This window comes from Somniosus microcephalus, chromosome 29, assembly GCF_052327205.1.
Source record: "Somniosus microcephalus isolate GS21.2 chromosome 29, FLI_Smic_1.0, whole genome shotgun sequence".
Classification (NCBI taxonomy): Eukaryota; Metazoa; Chordata; class Chondrichthyes; order Squaliformes; family Somniosidae; genus Somniosus; species Somniosus microcephalus.
Genome location: NC_141015.1, coordinates 20,796,058 through 20,814,145, shown reverse-complemented (window position 1 = coordinate 20,814,145; position 18,088 = coordinate 20,796,058). Strand labels below are relative to the sequence as shown.

At 45.8% G+C, this 18,088-nt stretch overlaps 2 protein-coding genes across 4 annotated transcripts in view; one reads left to right on the top strand and one right to left on the bottom strand.

Annotated features, from left to right (window-relative positions):
- Positions 1-16,548, bottom strand: part of LOC147098532 (NFU1 iron-sulfur cluster scaffold homolog, mitochondrial-like) — a 69,236-nt gene extending 52,688 nt beyond the window's left edge. The window contains exons 1-2 of the mRNA XM_085970345.1: positions 16,466-16,548; positions 5,715-5,824 (exon numbers count right to left, since the gene is read on the bottom strand). Of these exons, the coding sequence (XP_085826471.1) occupies positions 5,715-5,824; positions 16,466-16,527 (172 nt within the window). The 5' untranslated portion in view covers positions 16,528-16,548. The remainder of the gene's footprint in view (positions 1-5,714; positions 5,825-16,465) is intronic.
- A 181-nt stretch (positions 16,549-16,729) lies between these two features.
- Positions 16,730-18,088, top strand: part of LOC147098531 (progestin and adipoQ receptor family member 3-like) — a 29,522-nt gene continuing 28,163 nt past the window's right edge. For 2 of the 3 annotated variants that reach the window (XM_085970343.1, XM_085970342.1), the window contains exon 1: positions 16,730-16,838. In XM_085970343.1, coding sequence (XP_085826469.1) covers positions 16,823-16,838 — 16 coding nt within the window. In that variant the 5' untranslated portion in view covers positions 16,730-16,822. Of the gene's footprint in view, positions 16,864-18,088 lie in introns of all 3 variants that reach the window. The other variant, XM_085970344.1, reaches the window with a different exon arrangement.

The window sequence follows — 18,088 nt, the reverse complement described above, 5'->3', positions numbered from 1 at the left end:
TTTGACAGCTTCAAACAGCTGTGAAACACTGATATTTCATCTGTCAAAAGGTCTTGACAGATGAAATTTCAGTCTGTGAGACGTCACCTGTTGCCGGGTGGCCCGTAATTGGCCTGCTGAGCCCGCTGGGCGGGCTCAACAAGGTCAATCAAGTCTAAATCGCGTGGGTTGGCTAGAACTCGATGGAGGCTGGACTACAACTCCAAAAGTTGTAGTCCCACCTCCTCAATGAAAATCCAGCCCAATGTGTTGAAAAAGCCAAGCAACTGTTAACATTTATGATCGGATAGAGATACCTGCTATTTCCCCCCTCACCTCCCCCGAGGGTGTGATCTCTCATTGGGGTACAGTCAACCCTGCGGTACCCTGTCCAAGTGCTCTTTCTTTATGTGTAAGCCGAGAGACAATGTGTGTTGGGAAGTTATGCAACTGCAGGGGGCACCTTAATCCGAGGAGAACCCAATCCTGTTCTTATTCAACATCCACTTTTCACAGGAGTTACTGGGAAATGATCTAGCTGATCTTTCCCCCTGCTCTCTACCCTAGGGTAGAGAAGACGACCGTTGCCTGACTGGGATTCGCTAACCCAGCACAACTGAGGATTAGATCAGGGAGCTTCCTGGTTTGTATGGCCGAGCGTTACACCACCCACAGGGCCATCAGATGAGCCTCGAGACACCTTTTTGGAATCAAAAAGATATAACTGGTAGTTTACTGTTCATGACTTTACTTGGATAACTCCAAAGTCAAATCTATAAAAACCTACTTACGAGAATACACAATATAGGGTTTATTATTTCACAACACAGGTACTAGGTTGCGCAGTGAGTTAGAACACAAATACTAGGTAGACAGTGAGTTAGAACACAGATAATACAGGAAACTTTGTGCTATCCGGCACCGACGGGACCGAGCTGTTGCCGTCCCATCAAAACTGCCGGACAAACCAGCGCTAATGTTGAAACATACGGAGATTTTGAGCTCCGTATCTGGCAACAAACCCTGTTGCTTAGCAACAGCTTCTAAACAGTCGGCCGTACCTTGCAAGCGTCTCTGTAGCTTAGCAACAGCTTCAGCGAGACCTTGCAGAGCCTGACTGGTGAAAAAAAAGCAACGAAAAGAAAAAAAACCTAACGAAACGGCTCCTGATTTTTGCCGGTGGCTCGAGCATTCCGGACAGTTAACCTCCGGATAAACCAAAGTTTCCTGTAGTGAGTTGGAACACTGTCTTTTTCGGGTGGTACAATCCCGCGGACCAGAAGGGTTGCAAATCTTCTTCCTCTGCTGGCAATAACACTCTGTCCTGAAATGAGTCTGGGCAATCTCAATTCAATAGCTAGTGAGCAAAATTTTTTTTTAAAATCCTAATCTGGCTCCAACATTCAACGAGGGCAGAAAGATAGTTGATGTGAGAAATAGAAATATCAAACAGGCAGAGTTGGGGTTAAGTCACGTTGTTGGGCGGGGTGGAGGGACAGCAGGCCATGTTAAACCAACCACGAGCATGTTTGAAGCAGAAATAAGCACTTACTTCCCCAGCAACAACATATCTCAATTCGAAAAGTGTAAAGTTGCACACCCAAAAAAAAATTGTAAACCAAGATAAAACTGCAGACGGGCATAAAAGTGCACAGTTGTTTTATACATTCACATATATAGATTACAGGTATGTACTTAAATGCCCTGCAGGTTTACTGGTGTCAATATTTAGGTATCACTATTTTAAAATTATTGTAAGTACAAACTACTATAAAGTGTTATTTTATAAAAACACAATTGGTGTTAGTCATAGTGTCTTCACAAGAACAAGAGCAGTCACTTGCTAGAATCTTCAAGGAAGTCTAGAACAGTGTCAGCTGTGGCTCAGTGGGTCGCACTCTCACCTGAGTCAGAAGGTCGTGGGTTCAAGTCCCACTCCAGGGACTTGAGCACATAAATCTAGGCTGACACTCCAGTGCACTGCTGAGGGAGTGCTGCACTGTCGGAGGTGCTGTCTTTCGGATGAGACGTTAAACCGAGGCCCAGTCTGCTCTCTCAGGTGGATATAAAAGATCCCATGGCACTATTTCAAAGAAGAGCAGGGGAGTTATCCCCGGTGTCCTGGCCAATATTTATCCCTCAACCAACAGATTATCTGGTCATTATCACATTGCTGTTTGTGGGAGCTTACTGTGCGCAAATTCACTGCCGTGTTTCCTACATTACAACAGTGACTACACTTCAAAAAAAAAAAGCACTTCATTGGCTGTAAAGCGCTTTGGGACGTCCGGTGGTCGTGAAAGGCGCCATAGAAATGCAAGTCTTTCTTTCTTTTAGAACCACATGTGCAGATTCAAACACATATAATCCTTAATGTACAGTGGCCCTTCTCTTGTGGTTTCACTGTCTACATGTAACTAACACCAGAATGTTGTTTAAAAATGAAGGTGCTTCAACAGCAGACTGGATAGCACGGTGGCCCAGACAGTGGCCCTCTACCTCTGGGACCTAGGTTCAGATTCATCGCAGACTGATCGGATGAACATCTCCCTTCCCCTGCAAAGGTCCCAAGAAGTTTGGGCAATGTCAATACAGTTCCTCGTGGCAAGGGACAACACTGCCACTAATTTGGCATTAAAGAAAGGCCACAGAATGGTTAGTATGGGAAATGGAAAAATCTCACACCATCACAAGCAGGCGCTGTTCTCCTTTTACCTTGGGGCTGCGGCATTGGTAGACAAAGAAAAAAGAAAAGACTCGCATTTATATACAGTAGTGCCTTTCATGACATCCTAAGGTGCTTCACAGCCAGTGAAGTACTGTTGAAATGCAGTCGCTGTTGTATGTAAGGAGATGATGCAGCTAATTTGCACAAAATAAGCACCAATGACATAAATAACCAGATAATCTGTTTTAATAGAGTTGGTTGAAATGTTGGTCAGGACTCCCAGAGAACTCTCCTTGGGATCTCTTACATCCACCCGAGGCAGAAACTCAGTTTAATGTCTCATGTGAAAGACGGTACCTCTGACAGTGCAGCACTCCCTCAGTACAGGAGACTTCGGTTTATCCGGAGGTTGTATGTCCGGAATACTCGATCTAACGGCAAAAATCAGGAGCCGTTTTCTATAAGTTTTTTTAGTTCTCGTTGCTTTTTTTTTTCCCCCAGTCAGGCACTGCAAGGTCTGTAGCTATAGCAACAGCTTCAGCTAGAGACGCTTGCAGCTGCAGCCGACTGTTTTGAAGCTGTGCAACAGGGTTTGCTGATTCACACGGAGCTTTTCAGTTCCGTATCTCTCAACATTAACGCTGGTATGTCCGGCACTTTTGATGGTACGGCACCAGCTCGGTCCCGTCAGTGCCGGATATCAGGAAGTTTCCTGTACTGCACTGGAGAGTCAGCCTAGATTATGTGCTCAATTTACTTTGGAGTGGGGTTAGAAGCCATGATCTTCTGACTCAGACGAGAGTGTCATCACTGAGCCAAGGTTGATAACAACTTGCGCCTAACTTGCATAGTAAAACGTCCAAAGGCGATTCACAGGAACGTAATCAGATAAAATTTGGACCACATAAGGAGATATTAGGACAAGTGATCAAAAGCTTGGTCAAAGAGGTAGATTTTAAGGAGTGTTTTAAAGGAGGAAAGGGAGATAGAGAGGTGGAGAGGTTTAGGGAGGGAATTCCAGAGCTTTGGGTCTAGGCAACAGAAGGCATGGGCGCCAATGGTGGAGCGATTAAAATCGGGGATGCACCAGAGGCCAGAATTGGAGGAACCCGGAGTTCTCGGAGGGTTGTAGGGCTGGAATAGGTCAGAGATAGGGAGGGGCAAAGCCATGGAGGGATTTGAACACAGGATGAGAATTTTAAAATGGAGTCGTTGCTGGACCGGGAGCCAATGTAGGTCAGCGAGCACAGGAGGGATGGGGTGAACAAGACTTGGCCTGAGTCTGGTTATGGGCAGCAAAGTTTTGGATGAGCTCCAGTTTACGGAGGGCAGAAGATGGGAGGTGAGCCAGGAAAGTGTTGGAATAGTCAAGTCATAGAAACATAGAAGATAGGAGCAGGAGTCGGCCATTCGGCCCCTCGAGCCTGCTCCGCCATTTAATGAGATCATGGCTGATCATCCAAACTCAGTACCCCGTCCCTGCCTTCTCCCCATACCCCTTGATCCCTTTAGCCTTAAGAAATATATCTAACTCCTTCTTGAATATATTTAATGAATTGGCCTCAACTGCCTTCTGTGGTAGAGAATTCCACAGGTTCACCACTCTCTGGGTGAAGAAATTCCTCCTCATCTCTGTCCTAAATGGCTTGCCCCTTATTTTTAGACTGTGACCCCTGGTTCTGGACTCCCCAACCTTCGGGAACATCCTTCCTGCATCTAGTCTGTCTAGTCCTGTTAGAATTTTATAAGTTTCAATGTTATAAGTCTAGAGGTAACAAAAGCATGGATGAGGCTTTCATCAGCAGATGGGCTGAGGCAGGGGCAGAGATGGGAGATATTACAGAGGTGGAAGTAGGCGGTCTTGGTAATGGGAAGGATATGGCTTCGGTCTTCACAACTTTTTTCTCATCCAATACTGGATGTCGGACCAGCAGCGTGACAAATCAGATGCAGTGGAGGCAGACAAGACAGCTTTACATTGCATCTAACTGACTATATTTGACTTGCAAGTGCTTGATGTTGATGCGGAGTGCCCAAAGTGGAAAATGTTCCAATTCTCCAGCACCAAGATCCCTCTTTTTGATGAGCACAATATTTGCACAGGGAAAAAAAAAAGTACTTCTGTGTACAATGTAGATTTGGGTTACTGTACAACCATTCATTATATCTCAAAAATCTACGATACACTGCATTTTTTTAAAACAAGGAACGAACAAACAGCACATACATCAATGAACCAAGTCTATGACTTGCAGGCACAGGATATAATTTACTTGCACCTTACGTGTGGTTTAGAATTCCCCCGATACACATCTCTACAGATTTCCTGCACATTATTGCTGACTGTTCACAACCACTATCTTGGTCACCCGTTATCTTCAAACACATAGAAAAGCGCTTCCACCAGCCAAACTACCTTCAGAAGATACAAGAAAGATCCCGGCACAGACACGATGGGCTGAATGGCCTCCTTCTGTGCCGTAAATTCCTTTGAGTCTATGATCCCAAACCCACAGCACTCCCGGAAACATCATATGCTTAATACTGATCGACTTGTACACCAAATAATACTGTTGCCCTGAATTTTTATTACTACTCCCACCTTTGCAGACTGTTTCATGAGGTTCTGTCTTTTAACCAATCTGTGTTAAAATAGGGGCAAGATTCCTTCTGTACAATTTGTAGCAAAATTGGAAAAACGCAAAAAGGAAGAAATTTAGGAGTTTAATAAAAATAACAAACAGAGGAACGTCCCTGAAATTAAAACTGAAGTATAGATAGTGAAGATCTAAAAGTTTCACAATATATCATCTGAAATAAGCGAAGATATGTTCTGCATTTGGTTTGTGCACCCACCGTCAGTACCCAGACTGGCACCAGAGTCGCTCACTGATGCCCCGCGGTCCTGGCATGGAATTGAGTACAATTTACTGCAACAAACCTCGGCAGAGAATTTCAGGCACAGCTCAGCCAACACTCTGGCAAGACCTGCGCTGGCAAGAATAAACCATCACCTGCTCTCCCCATGTACGTCATAAAATCAAAAGATGGTACACAGCAAACATACCTGCGGCAAACTGCGCTCCTGGTGGAATCGCAAACTTTGTTCTTTCTACGCATCTCGAAGTTGCACTCAAGGCAGGGTGAACATTTCGCAGACTGGTGGTGGAAAATGGCCTGAAATTTAAAACAGACAAAATGAAACTGCACATTAGTTTGTGAACCACGCTTTCATATTAGAATCAGTACTGTCAAGATACTAGGCTATGCCTCCAAGCTTTGACCACGCTCGATCAGCTCCGATGGATTGGTCACATTGTCCGCATGCCCGATGCGAGACTCCCAAAACAAGCGCTCTACTCGGAGCTCCGACACAGCAAGAGAGCCCCAGGTGGGCAGAGGAAACGCTTCAAGGACACCCTCAAAGCCTGCTTGAAAAAGTGTAACATCCCCACCGACACCTGGGAATCCCTGGCCCAAGACCGCACAAAGTGGAGGAGAAGCATCCAGGAAGGCGCCGAACACCTCGAGTCTCTTCGCCGGGAGCAAGCGGAAGCCAAGCGCAAGGAGCGCACGTCAACCCAAGCACCCCACCCACCCGCCCCTTCAACCACCGTCTGCCCCACCTGTGACAGAGACTGTAGGTCCCGCATTGGACTCATCAGTCACCCGAGAACTCGTTTTTAGCGTGGAAGCAAGTCATCCTCGGTTCTGCCTAAGAAGAAGAAGAAGACTGCCTCCAAGCTGCTTACTCAACTATTGTATGAAGAGTTCAGGCTTCAAAGTACTTACTGGCTGGTGTGGAGATAGGAGGGGGGCAGGAATGAGAAGAGGAGGTGGAGGGAGAGGGGGAAAGAGGCAGGAACTGTAGAGAGTGATGCGTTTTCACCATCACTTTTTAAATTGGTTTTATTTTACAGAATCACACACACTTAAATAATATTTATCAGTTTACTATTTCCCAGCACTATCCTGCTGAAAAGGTTAATAATGGAAGCAGACAAATTTATATATTTTTGGCCTCGTAAAGATTTATAATTAAAACATCTATAGTGAGTCGGGGCATGGCATTCTGAAAGAAATGGCATAAGGGGCGCTAGCCCTGTCTGCAGAAACTGTACCACACATCAACACCTCCCCCAGATCCCAGTGACAGAAAGGACGAGCAGTTCAGAAAAACACAATACTGTCACTCAGCTTACTTAGCGTCTCAGCACCAATACGCCTCGGAGAAAACGAGCGTCACACTTGTGCCAATCTAATTTGATGTTGTGCCACTGTGTTTCTTCTTTGATATCTTAATTCAACTCAAGTTGCTGCTGTCACTATTAGTGAATCTATGAACAGCAGTGCCTCACTCAAAATGTTTCACAGCTCAAATTGCTCTCTGGACAGAAATCTTCTTAGGCAGTCCCTCGGATGACTTGCTTCCACATTAAGAATGAGTTCTCAGGTGACTGATGAGTCCAATGCGGGACCTACAGTCTCTGTCACAGGTGGGGCAGACGGTGGTTGAAGGGGCGGTTGGGTGGGGTGCTTGGGTTGACGTGCGCTCCTTCCGCTGCCTGCGCTTGGCTTCCGCTTGCTCCCGGCGCAGAGACTTAAGGTGTTCGGCGCCTTCCCGGATGCTTCTCCTCCACTTTGTGCGGTCTTGGGCCAGGGATTCCCAGGTGTCGGTGGGGATGTTGCACTTTTTCAAGGAGGCTTTGAGGGTGTCCTTGAAGCGTTTCCTCTGCCCACCTGGGGCTCTTTTGCAGTGCCGGAGCTCCGAGTAGAGCGCTTGCTTTGGGAGTCTCATTTCGGGCATGCGGTCAATGTGACCCGTCCATTGGAGCTGATTGAGCGTGGTCAAAGCTTCGATGCTGGGGATGTTGGCCTGAGCAAGAACACTGACATTGGTGCGCCTATCCTGCCAATGGATTTGCAGGATCTTGCGGAGGCAGCGTTGGTGGTACCTCTCCAGTGCGTTGAGGTGCCTGCTGTACATGGTCCATGTCTCTGAGGCATACAGCAGGGCGGGTATCACTGCTGCTTTGTAGACCATGAGCTTGGTGCCGGGTTTGAGGTCCTGGTCTTCAAACACTCTCTCCCTCAGGCGACTGAAGGCTGCGCTGGCACACTGAAGGCAGGACAAAATCTATGATTGGCACTGCTGGGTATTTTCTCACAGTTCAAGTGGACATAGTGCAAAAGGTTCACACACCTGCCTTTACACTGTACTGAAACCCTGGTCGCAATACCAAGACAATATTCTATGACCAAAAGTTAAAGTTCATGCAGTTTCCTTTTTTCTCTTAGCCGCAACTAGATCTTATTTAATTTACTGACCAAACCTAATGGCTGGGAAATCAAATCAATGCTGCACCTAGTTAACTGCAAATAAGGACCAAACAGAAACGAACGACAGCTGAAAATTCCAATTCTATATACTAACTACACATTCCCTCCACAAAATTACACAGACTTGTGTCTAAAGCTGCGCACTTGTCATTTTAAATTATGCTGAGACGACAGCAATGCTCCCTCTCTCCCACTTCCATCCTCACAGAGCGTTACTTTCCCTTTCACAAGAGAACTTGGGAGTTGTGAAGAGCAACTGGTGAAACTAAATTAATTTACTAAATGCTGGTAATATAGGCTAGAGGGCAGTCTCTCATTGTCGAGGGGTTTAGTTCTATAGCATACACGGAAATCTTCACACAGAGCATAATAGCATAGCACGGAGCTGTACTGCCAGGTAGCAAACTTATCTCACTGCTTGTACTGGGTTCTATTTGTAGTTGTATTTGTAGCTCATGCATATCTTCAGTTCATCGGTACTGATATTTTAATAAATGTACTATTTACGGGGATAGAGCGGGGGAATGGGACTGACTGAATTGCTCTGGAGAGCCGACACGGACTCGATGGGCCGAATGGCCTCCTTCTGTGCCATTATGACGCTATGACTTATATGTCGTTCGGATGAGGCGTTAAACCGAGGCCCTGTCTGTTCTCTCAGGTCGACATAAAAGATCCCACGGCACTATTTCGAAGAAGAGCAGGGGAGTTATCCCCAGTGCCCTGGCCAATATTTATCCCTCAATCAACATCACTAAAAAAAAATGATCATTACCACATTGTTGTTTGTGGGAGCTTGCTGTGCGCAAGTTGGCTGCTGTGTTTCCTACATTACAACAGTGACTACACTTCAAAAGTACTTCATTGGCTGTAAAGCACTTTGGGGCATCCTGAGGTCATGGAAGGCGCTATAGAAATGCAAGTCTTTCGTTTTTTATATAACACAACCCAGTGAGGCCAGTTTTACATTGTTAGCTGGTGTCAGCAAATACAGGATTTTGGATTTCCAGTGATATTTCCCAGTGTATACTGTAGAACGATTTCACCATAATGTCTCAGATAGAGTCCTGTTATTAACATGTACTGGTCATACTAGGTTCTGACCCGGAAGCTATTGTGATGCTATGTGGCTTAAGGTCATCAGAATTTTTTTTTTGATGCGTAACCTTCTTCATAGTAGCATCACATCAAAAGCTGGTATATATTATAAAGTCGCCGTCATCATTTATTTTAGATCCCTTCTATAAAGCACAAAAGTTGTAGCCAAGTAGTGTCAGCTGTGGCTCAGTGGGTAGCACCCTCGCCTCGGAGTCAGAAGGTTGTGGGTTCAAGTCCCACTCCAGAGACTTGAGCACATAAAGCTAGGTTGACATTCCAGTGCAGTGCTGGGGGAGTGCTGCACTGTCAGAGGTGCCATCTTTCAGATGAGACGTTAAACAAGGCCCCATCTGCCCTCTCGGGTGGACGTAAAAGATCCCGCGGCACTATTTCGAAGAAGAACAAGGGAGGTGTCCTGGCCAATATTTATTCCTCAATCAACATCACTAACATCGATTATCTGGTCATTATCATATTGCTGTTTGTGTGGGAGCTTGCTGTGCGCAAATTGGCTGCCGTATTTCCTGCATTACAACAGTGACTTCAAAAAAAAAAGTACTTCATTGGCTGTAAAGCGCTTTGGGACGTCCTGGGGTCGTGAAAGGCGCTATAGAAATGCAAGTCCGTCTTTCTTTCTAGGACAGCTCAAGAACCAGCATGAATCGTTCTAAGATTGAGGATGGGACCAGCAATCTGAAAGTCAGATTGAAACTAAATGTGTGTTGCATTATTTTTATTTCGGCAGAGTAAATTAGTATGTCAAAAGCTCTATTGTTAACTTTTGACCAATCAAAAAATGCTGGTGAAACAAAGTTAAAAATCACACATCAGTGCACTCCGCCATAAGCATTGCTTGCTTTCTGCAGAGACGAACTTTAAACTGCGGCTTCTGTAAGTCACAATGGTGACAACTTCTGTAAAAACTAGAAGAGGATATTTGTTGCAAACAGTTCAACTTGTGACCATCAAATATTCTAAGCTGCATCTTTCCATTGTCATATCTTCTATATCTAATCACACTGCGTCAGGCGAGTGTGCATTTCGGAGGGTGGGGAGACCACGGGTAGGAGGCCTCGGAGACTGAAAACCATTATGACATCATTGCAAAAAAAGACCTTGTGATAAAAATAATAACTTCCGGGGAGTTATGTCATCACTTCCTGTGAACTGTGAACTATGAACTGTGTACATACCTCACTTCCTGTCATGTGTCACTTCCTGTTGGACTGGTATAAATACTGGTCTGTTCAGTATTGTAAGAGGCTTCTACCAGAGGCATGGTAAAGACCTCTCTTGTATATAGTGTGTTTATAAGTTACTTAAAGCTTACTTTAAAGTTACTTGATGGTAAGCCTCCTTTTTCTTACATCAATTTAAGTAACTTAGTATTTACACTCACAAATACTAGACCTTCGGACAAACTCGGAATTAAGGATCCAGGGAACCACCCATCATGGAGAAAATCCTTAGACCTATTCGTCTGGACTTGGACCCGAATGCACCAGCAGCTGGCAGGGTATGGAAGCATTGGTACCGTACTTTTGAGAATTTTCTGGATGAATGTGAAGCGGATGCTCCTGCTAGATTGAAGATACTTATCAATTATGTGACCCCAAAAGTGTTCGAATATGTTGATGAATGGGTTAATTACGATGAGGTGATTCGGGCACTTAAGAAACTGTATGCCAAGACCCCAAATGAGGTCTATGCTAGACATCTACTGGCCACAGCCCGACAAGGGCCAGGGGAATCAATTGACGAATTCCTGCAAGAACTTCGCAGGCTCAGCGTAGATTGTAACTTTCAGGCAGCCTCAGCTGAGCTGTACCGCCAAGAAATGATTCGTGATGCTTTCATCTGCGGGATTGCCTCTCCATTTATACGCCAGCGTCTACTAGAAAGTAAAACACTTGAGCTACAAAAAGCTTTTGACCTAGCTTGTTCACTGGATTTGGCAAAGAGAAATGCAGACCTCTATCAGCTGCCCAGATCTCGATCTGCTGCTGTAGCTGCAACCAGACAATTCAAGCGGTCTCAGGTGAACCCTATCATGGGGGAATCTAATTCTGATGAGGAGGAGGACGACCCCACTTTAGCAGCCTCTTGGCAATCTAGGAAGGAATGCTTCTTTTGTGGAGATGCTTTTCACCCTAGGAAAACCTGCCCTGCTCGCAATGCAATCTGCAGTTATTGCGGGAAAAAAGAACACTTTGCTAAAGTTTGCCTATCAAGGGCCTCTACGAGGGCCAATCCAGCTAAGGCCTACCGAACTGCCCCAATTAGGGCCTATCAAGATGCTCCAACTAGGACCTATCAAGCTTCCTCTCGAGCTCTCTCCCGAAGAAGCACACCGAGAGTTTTAGCCACTCTCTGTGCAACGACACCAATTACAGCTGCTTGCCCACAGAACCTGTCTCAGGCTGCCACAAAAATTTCAATTAATGGGCATACCTTAGATGCCTTAATTGACTCAGGAAGTACTGATAGTTTCATTAAGGAACAGATTGTTGCGAAATTGAAACTACATGTCTTCCCATCGGACCAGGCAATTGCGATGGCCCAGTCATCACTTAATACCAGAATCTCCGGCTTTTGTGTTGTTGATATGACACTTCATGGTCGTATGTATCCCTCCACCCGACTTTCGGTGCTCAAGGACTTATGTAGTGATCTCCTCTTAGGACTGGACTTCCAAAAACAGCATAAGAAACTCACCATTGAGTTTGGTGGATCCAAACCCGGACTTACTATTTCTAATATACCGTCTAAATTACCATTTTGTGCATTATCAGCAGCTTCACTTGATGAACCCTCATTATTTGCCAGTATTCCGCCTCAATGCCAACCGATAATAACGAAATCGCGGCGCTTTAATCAGGAAGACCAATCTTTTATTGCGGCTGAAATCTCTCGACTTCTAGCAGAGGATATCATTGAACCATGTTCGTCGCCCTGGCGGGCTCAAGTCGTCATTGTCAAGAACCCTCTAAAACCTCACAAACAGTGACTATGCATCGATTATTCGCAAACCATCAATCAATATACCGACTTGGACGCCTACCCATTGCCACGCATTGATGATATGGTTAATAAACTGGCCGAATACAAAGTGTTCTCAACTTACGATTTAAAAAGTGCCTATCATCAGTTACCCTTGAAGGTCTCAGATAAGCAGTACACAGCCTTTGAGGCTAATGGACGGCTGTACCAATTTCGTCGCCTCCCATTCGGGGTTACTAATGGAGTGGCTGTCTTTCAACGGGCAATGGATGGCCTGGTTAAGCAGGGAAACCTAAGGGACACTTTTCCCTATCTTGATAACATTACCATTGCAGGTCACGATCAACAGGAACACGACTCCAACCTCCAAAAATTTCGGGATGCCCTCCATCGCCGTAATTTGACCCTGAATGAATCCAAATCTGTTGAGTTCCGACCGACCATCAACATCCTTGGCTACTGCGTAGGCAATGGTATCATTAAGCCAGACCCAGAAAGACTTCGCCCGCTCCAAGAGCTCCCGTCACCTAAGAATCCAGCTTCTTTACGTCGGGCTCTCGGTCTGTTTGCATACTACGCTAAATGGATTCCTCATTTTTCGGACAAAATCCAACCCTTGCTGCATGCTAGATCATTTCCACTGGGAACAGTGGCTGTTGCAGCCTTTAACCTTCTCAAAAAACAGTTGGAGAAAGCGGCTCTTCACTCCATTGATGAGAATCTCCCTTTCGTGGTTGAATGTGATGCCTCGGAGGTGGCGATCTCGGCTACTCTGAATCAGGAAGGTCGTCCTGTAGCATTTATGTCCAGGACCTTACAAGGTGCCGAGCTACATTATCCTCCGGTTGAGAAAGAAGCCACAGCCATCATAGAGGCAGTACGGAAGTGGAACCATTTTCTAGCTCGCCAGCACTTTACATTGATCACGGACCAACGATCAGTCGCCTTCATGCTCGATAATCGAAAACGAACCAAAATTAAGAATAATAAAATACAACTTTGGAGGATGGAACTGGCCTCTTTTGGTTATACCATTCTCTATCGGCCTGGCAAGGAGAATGTGGCCCCGGACACCCTCACACGGGCATTCTGCTCCACTATGTCATCCTCCACCCTCATGGATGTCCACAATGGTTTGTGCCATCCTGGCGTTACGCACATGCTACATTTCGTACGATCACGGAATCTCCCTTTTTCCACTGGAGATGTAAAGAAAATATGCTCAGAATGCCGACTTTGTGCGGAATTAAAACCTCAGTTCTTCCGCCCCTCAGATGGTATACTCATACATGCAACCCAACCGATGCAACGACTTAGCATCGATTTTAAGGGCCCAGTGCCCTCTTCAACTCGGAACACATATTTGCTCACCATGATCGACGAATATTCACGTTTTCCGTTTGCCTTCCCCTGCTCCAATATGCTGGCGTCCACAGTAATCTGCTGCCTTGAGCAGGTATTTTCTCTCTCTGGCATGCCGGCTTATATTCACTCAGATCGGGGTCCATCCTTTATGTCGAGGGAACTCAAGGACTACCTCTCAGAACGGGGAATTGCTATAAGCAAAACAACACCATACCATCCCATCGGAAATGGGCAGGTAGAGAGGTATAACGGTATCATCTGGAATTCCGTACGTCTCGCTTTAAGATCTCGGGGCCTACCAGACCAGCAATGGGAAACAGTGCTTCCGGATGCATTGCACTCTATACGGTCCCTGCTTTCTACAGCCACAAATACTACACCTCATGAGCGGTTCTTTGGATTCCAGCGTCGCTCATCTCATGGGACATCACTCCCGTCATGGCTAACTACTCCTGGACCTGTATTACTCCGAAGATACGTTCGGACGTCTAAAAATGACCCTCTTGTAGACGAGGTCGAACTAACCGATGCCAACCCCACCTATGCAAACATACGATATTCCGACGGCCGAGAATCTACCGTATCATTACGGGATCTGGCTCCCTGCCCACCAGGACCTAGTGGGACATCGGGTGATGGCATTTCACCAGGAAACTCTTGGGACCTATCGGGTACCCCTCTCCAGGATCCTGATCGGACACCAACTAGCTTGGTGCCGGTAGAACCCCGTGCTCAAGGTTGCGACCCTCCCAGTACCACGCATGAAAGTACTGGTCCGCCACAGACCAGCTCTGCACCTCCCTCTGAACAGAGGCAGTCTGACTTTGAACCTATTGGGGCTCGTACTCGAAGCCATGATCTCCCCGACCCTTCACAGGGCAATCCAGGCCACACGGACTCTGGCCAATGGCCAACCGCATGTAAGCGGACCAGCGACCCTCTACGACGGGAATCCAAACGGGTGCGACTCTTCCTTGTTCGGCGGCTGCGGACCAAAAGGTAGACCACAGCCTCCTAAACCTGCAGGAGGGAAGAATGTGATAAAAATAATAACTTCCGGGGAGTTATGTCATCACTTCCTGTGAACTGTGTACATACCTCACTTCCTGTCATGTCACTTCCTGTTGGACTGGTATAAATACTGGTCTGTTCAGTATTGTAAGAGGCTTCTACCAGAGGCATGGTAAAGACCTCTCTTGTATATAGTGTGTTTATAAGTTACTTGATGGTAAGCCTCCTTTTTCTTACATCAGACCTTTACCAAAATTACTTCCAATTGAAGATCTGAAGATCAGCCGCTACAGAAAAAGAGCTTCCATCTAAGCATGCTGAAAGACAAGAACCTCAGATGGTCAAGGGTCACCCTTTAGAAATAGAAATCAACAACAACTTGCATTTATGTAGCGCCTTTAACATCATAAAACATCCCAAGGCGCCTCACAGGAGTGTAAGCAAACATAATTTGATGCCAAGCCATCAGTTGAAGGCTCTGGCACATCCACTAAATTTCTCCTCATCTCAGTCCTAAATGGCCAACCCCTTATTCTGAGACTGTGACCCCTGGTTCTAGACTCCCCAGTCAGGGGAAACATCCTCCCTGCATCTACCCTGTCAAGCCCTATAAGAATTTTGTATGTTTCAATGAGATCACCTCTCTTGGTCTAAACTCTAGAGAATATAGGCCTTGTCTACTCAATCTCTCCTCATAGGACAAGCCCCCCCATCCCAGGAACCAGTCTGGTGAACCTTCGTTGCACTCCCTCTATGGTAAGTATATCTTTTTGCCTCAGAGGCGAGAGTGTGCTGACACACAGCAATAATTTAATGTAATAAAACGTCGCAAGGCGCTTCACAGGAGTGTTATCAGTTAAGTGGATCAGCCGTGGCTCAGTGGGTAGCACACTCGCCTGAGTCAGAAGGTTGAGGGTTCAAGTCCCACTCCAGAGACTTGAGCACAAAAATCTAAGCTGACCCTCCAGCGCAGTGCTGAGGAAGTGCCGCACTGTCAGAGGAGCCATCTTTCAGATGAGACGTTAAACCGAGGCCCCATCTGCTCTCTCAGGTAGACGTAAAAGATCCCAAGGCACTATTTCAAAGAAGAGCATAATGAGTTATCCCTGGTGTCCTGGGCCAATATTTATCCCTCAACCAACATAACAAAAACAGATCATCTGGTCATGATCACATTATTGTTTTGTGGGAGCTTGCTGTGTGCAAACTGGCTGCTGCGTTTACCTACATCACAACAATGACTGCACTTCAAAAATAAAGTACTTCATTGTCTGTAAAGCGCTTTGGGAAGCCCGAGAGGCACTACAGAAATGCAAATCTTTATTTCTTGATATTTCCAGAACTTGGCGTCACAGTCTAAGGATAAGGGGTAAGCCATTTAGGACAGAAATGAGGAGGAATTTCTTCACCCAGAGAGTGGTAAACCTATGGAATTCTCTGCCACAGAAGGCAGTAGAGGCCAATTCTTTAAATATATTCAAGAAGGAGTTGGATATATTTCTTAAGGCTAAAGGGATCAAGGGATATGGGGAGCAGGCAGGGCCAGGGTACTAAATTTGGATGATCAGCCATGATCGCATTGAATGGCGGAGCAGGCTCGAGAGGCCGAATGGCCTACTCCTGCTCCTATCTTCTATGTTTCTATGTAACACTTCTTGGGACGTTTTATTACGTTAAAGGCGCTATATAAATAAAAAGTTGTTGTTGTCTCGCACCCCATTGGCAACGTTTTAAAAACGCACTCCCTCAGCAGGGCTCTGGATTTCTTTCTGTGCTCTGGAGCGGGGGGGACTTGAACCCACAACCTTCTGACTCAGAGAGGCCAGGGCACTTCAGTGGCGACAGGACGGGACACCCGGAGGTGGCGAGAGAAACGCAAGTTCTTTCTATATCTCAAACATTTAAAAAAAACACACACGCACACTCCCTCAGTTTCCTAACCCGATTGTTTTGGGTGGTGAAGGTGTGTGTGAGAGAGAGAGGGCCCAGGGGCGGGTTACCCACCTGACAACAGACCGCCATCGCCGGAGCAACGGCCGCAATCTCCCACCGCCCGGCGCCGCCATCCCTCCCTGCCAGGACCCCGCCCGCCGTCCGTCCTTAACACCGCCTTCAACAAAAAAAAAACACCACCCACCCGCCACAAAACAAACACACCACCCACCCGCCACAAAACAAACACCAACTACAATATATCAAACCATCCAATCTCACCATTTATTAGAGGGGAAAAAAATCCATCAATAAAGATTTAACAATCAGGCACGTCAGAGACGACTGGCTGTAAAGGCCCCCCCTTTTTGCAGGGAAAAAAAAACTGGTTTGCAAAGAGCACGGGGGGGAAAAACAAAAGCAAAAATAATGCAAGACGCCTTTGGTAAATTTGGATTGTTTTCGCACGCGTGAGTCACCTCCGTTGGAATTTGGGGGGGAAATAGGGGTCGGGCGGGATTGCAATGTGTGTTTTTTGTTGCACGGTGTGTGTGAGAGAGAGAGAGAGATGCTGAGGGCGGGCGCGCGCCCCGCCCCGGCCGGCTCGCGCATCAGCACCGGGCGCTCGCCATTCACTCACTCACTCACTCATTCAGAAATTCTGGGACGCTGAGAAAGATTTTTTGCTACAGTGTTCTTTTGGTTTGGGGGGGGAGAGAGAAAAAAAGTAACTCCTCCAGTTTTGTCACTGGGAATCCAGATACCGTAGTTTCATTTTTTTTGTGTCTTTGCAAGGGGGAATGAAATGCAGCTTAATCTTGAAATGCAGCTTAATCTTAAAATGCAATTTATGTATTTTTATCCTTGAAAGTTCCCATGCAATTCATGTATTTTTATCCCTGAAAGCTCCCATGCAATTCATGTATTTTTATCCCTGAAAAACTCCCATGCAATTCATGTATTTTTATCCCTGAAAAGCTCCCCTGCAATTCATGTTTTTTTTTTATCCCTAAAAGATCCCACTGCACTATTTCTAGAAAGAGCAGGGTTGTTATCCTCCTGGTGTCAATATTTATCTCTCAATCAACATCACTTTTAAAAAAAAAATCCAAATCATCTGGTCATTATCTCATTGCTGTTTGCGGGAGCTTGCTGTGTGCAAATTGGCTGCCGCGTTTCCCACATTGCAACAGTGGCTACACTTCAGAAAGTACTTTGTTGGCTGTAAAGCGCTTTGGGACGTCCGAAGGTCGTGATAGGCGCTGTGGCAATGCAAGTCTTTATTTTTCCTTTTCCTAATTTAAATCAGGGCTACATTTCAGTAAGTGGTGAATGTGACTGCACTATCTTTAGAGCTCTGTGTGTTTGTTTTTCACGCTGTATAAAATGCAAACTTGCTCAAAAGGTGCTGGTGTGAAGAAATATATTATCCCCCCTTTGTTTAAAATTCAGTATATTGTATTTTCAGCCTGGTCAGTGTACAGTAACCGGCTTTGTGCAGCAGGAAATATTTTTTTTTGTTATAACTAAATTTTAAAATGTTGCTTCATAGACAATCAATCCTGTCTTCACAAAACTTGAGTACAGTTATAAGGGTGTAAAGGTAATTTGCAACTTATGCAGTGAAACTTAATGTACATGTGAACAGCCTTTCTATTAAATTGCAATCATCATAAATGATTATAATTATGATTA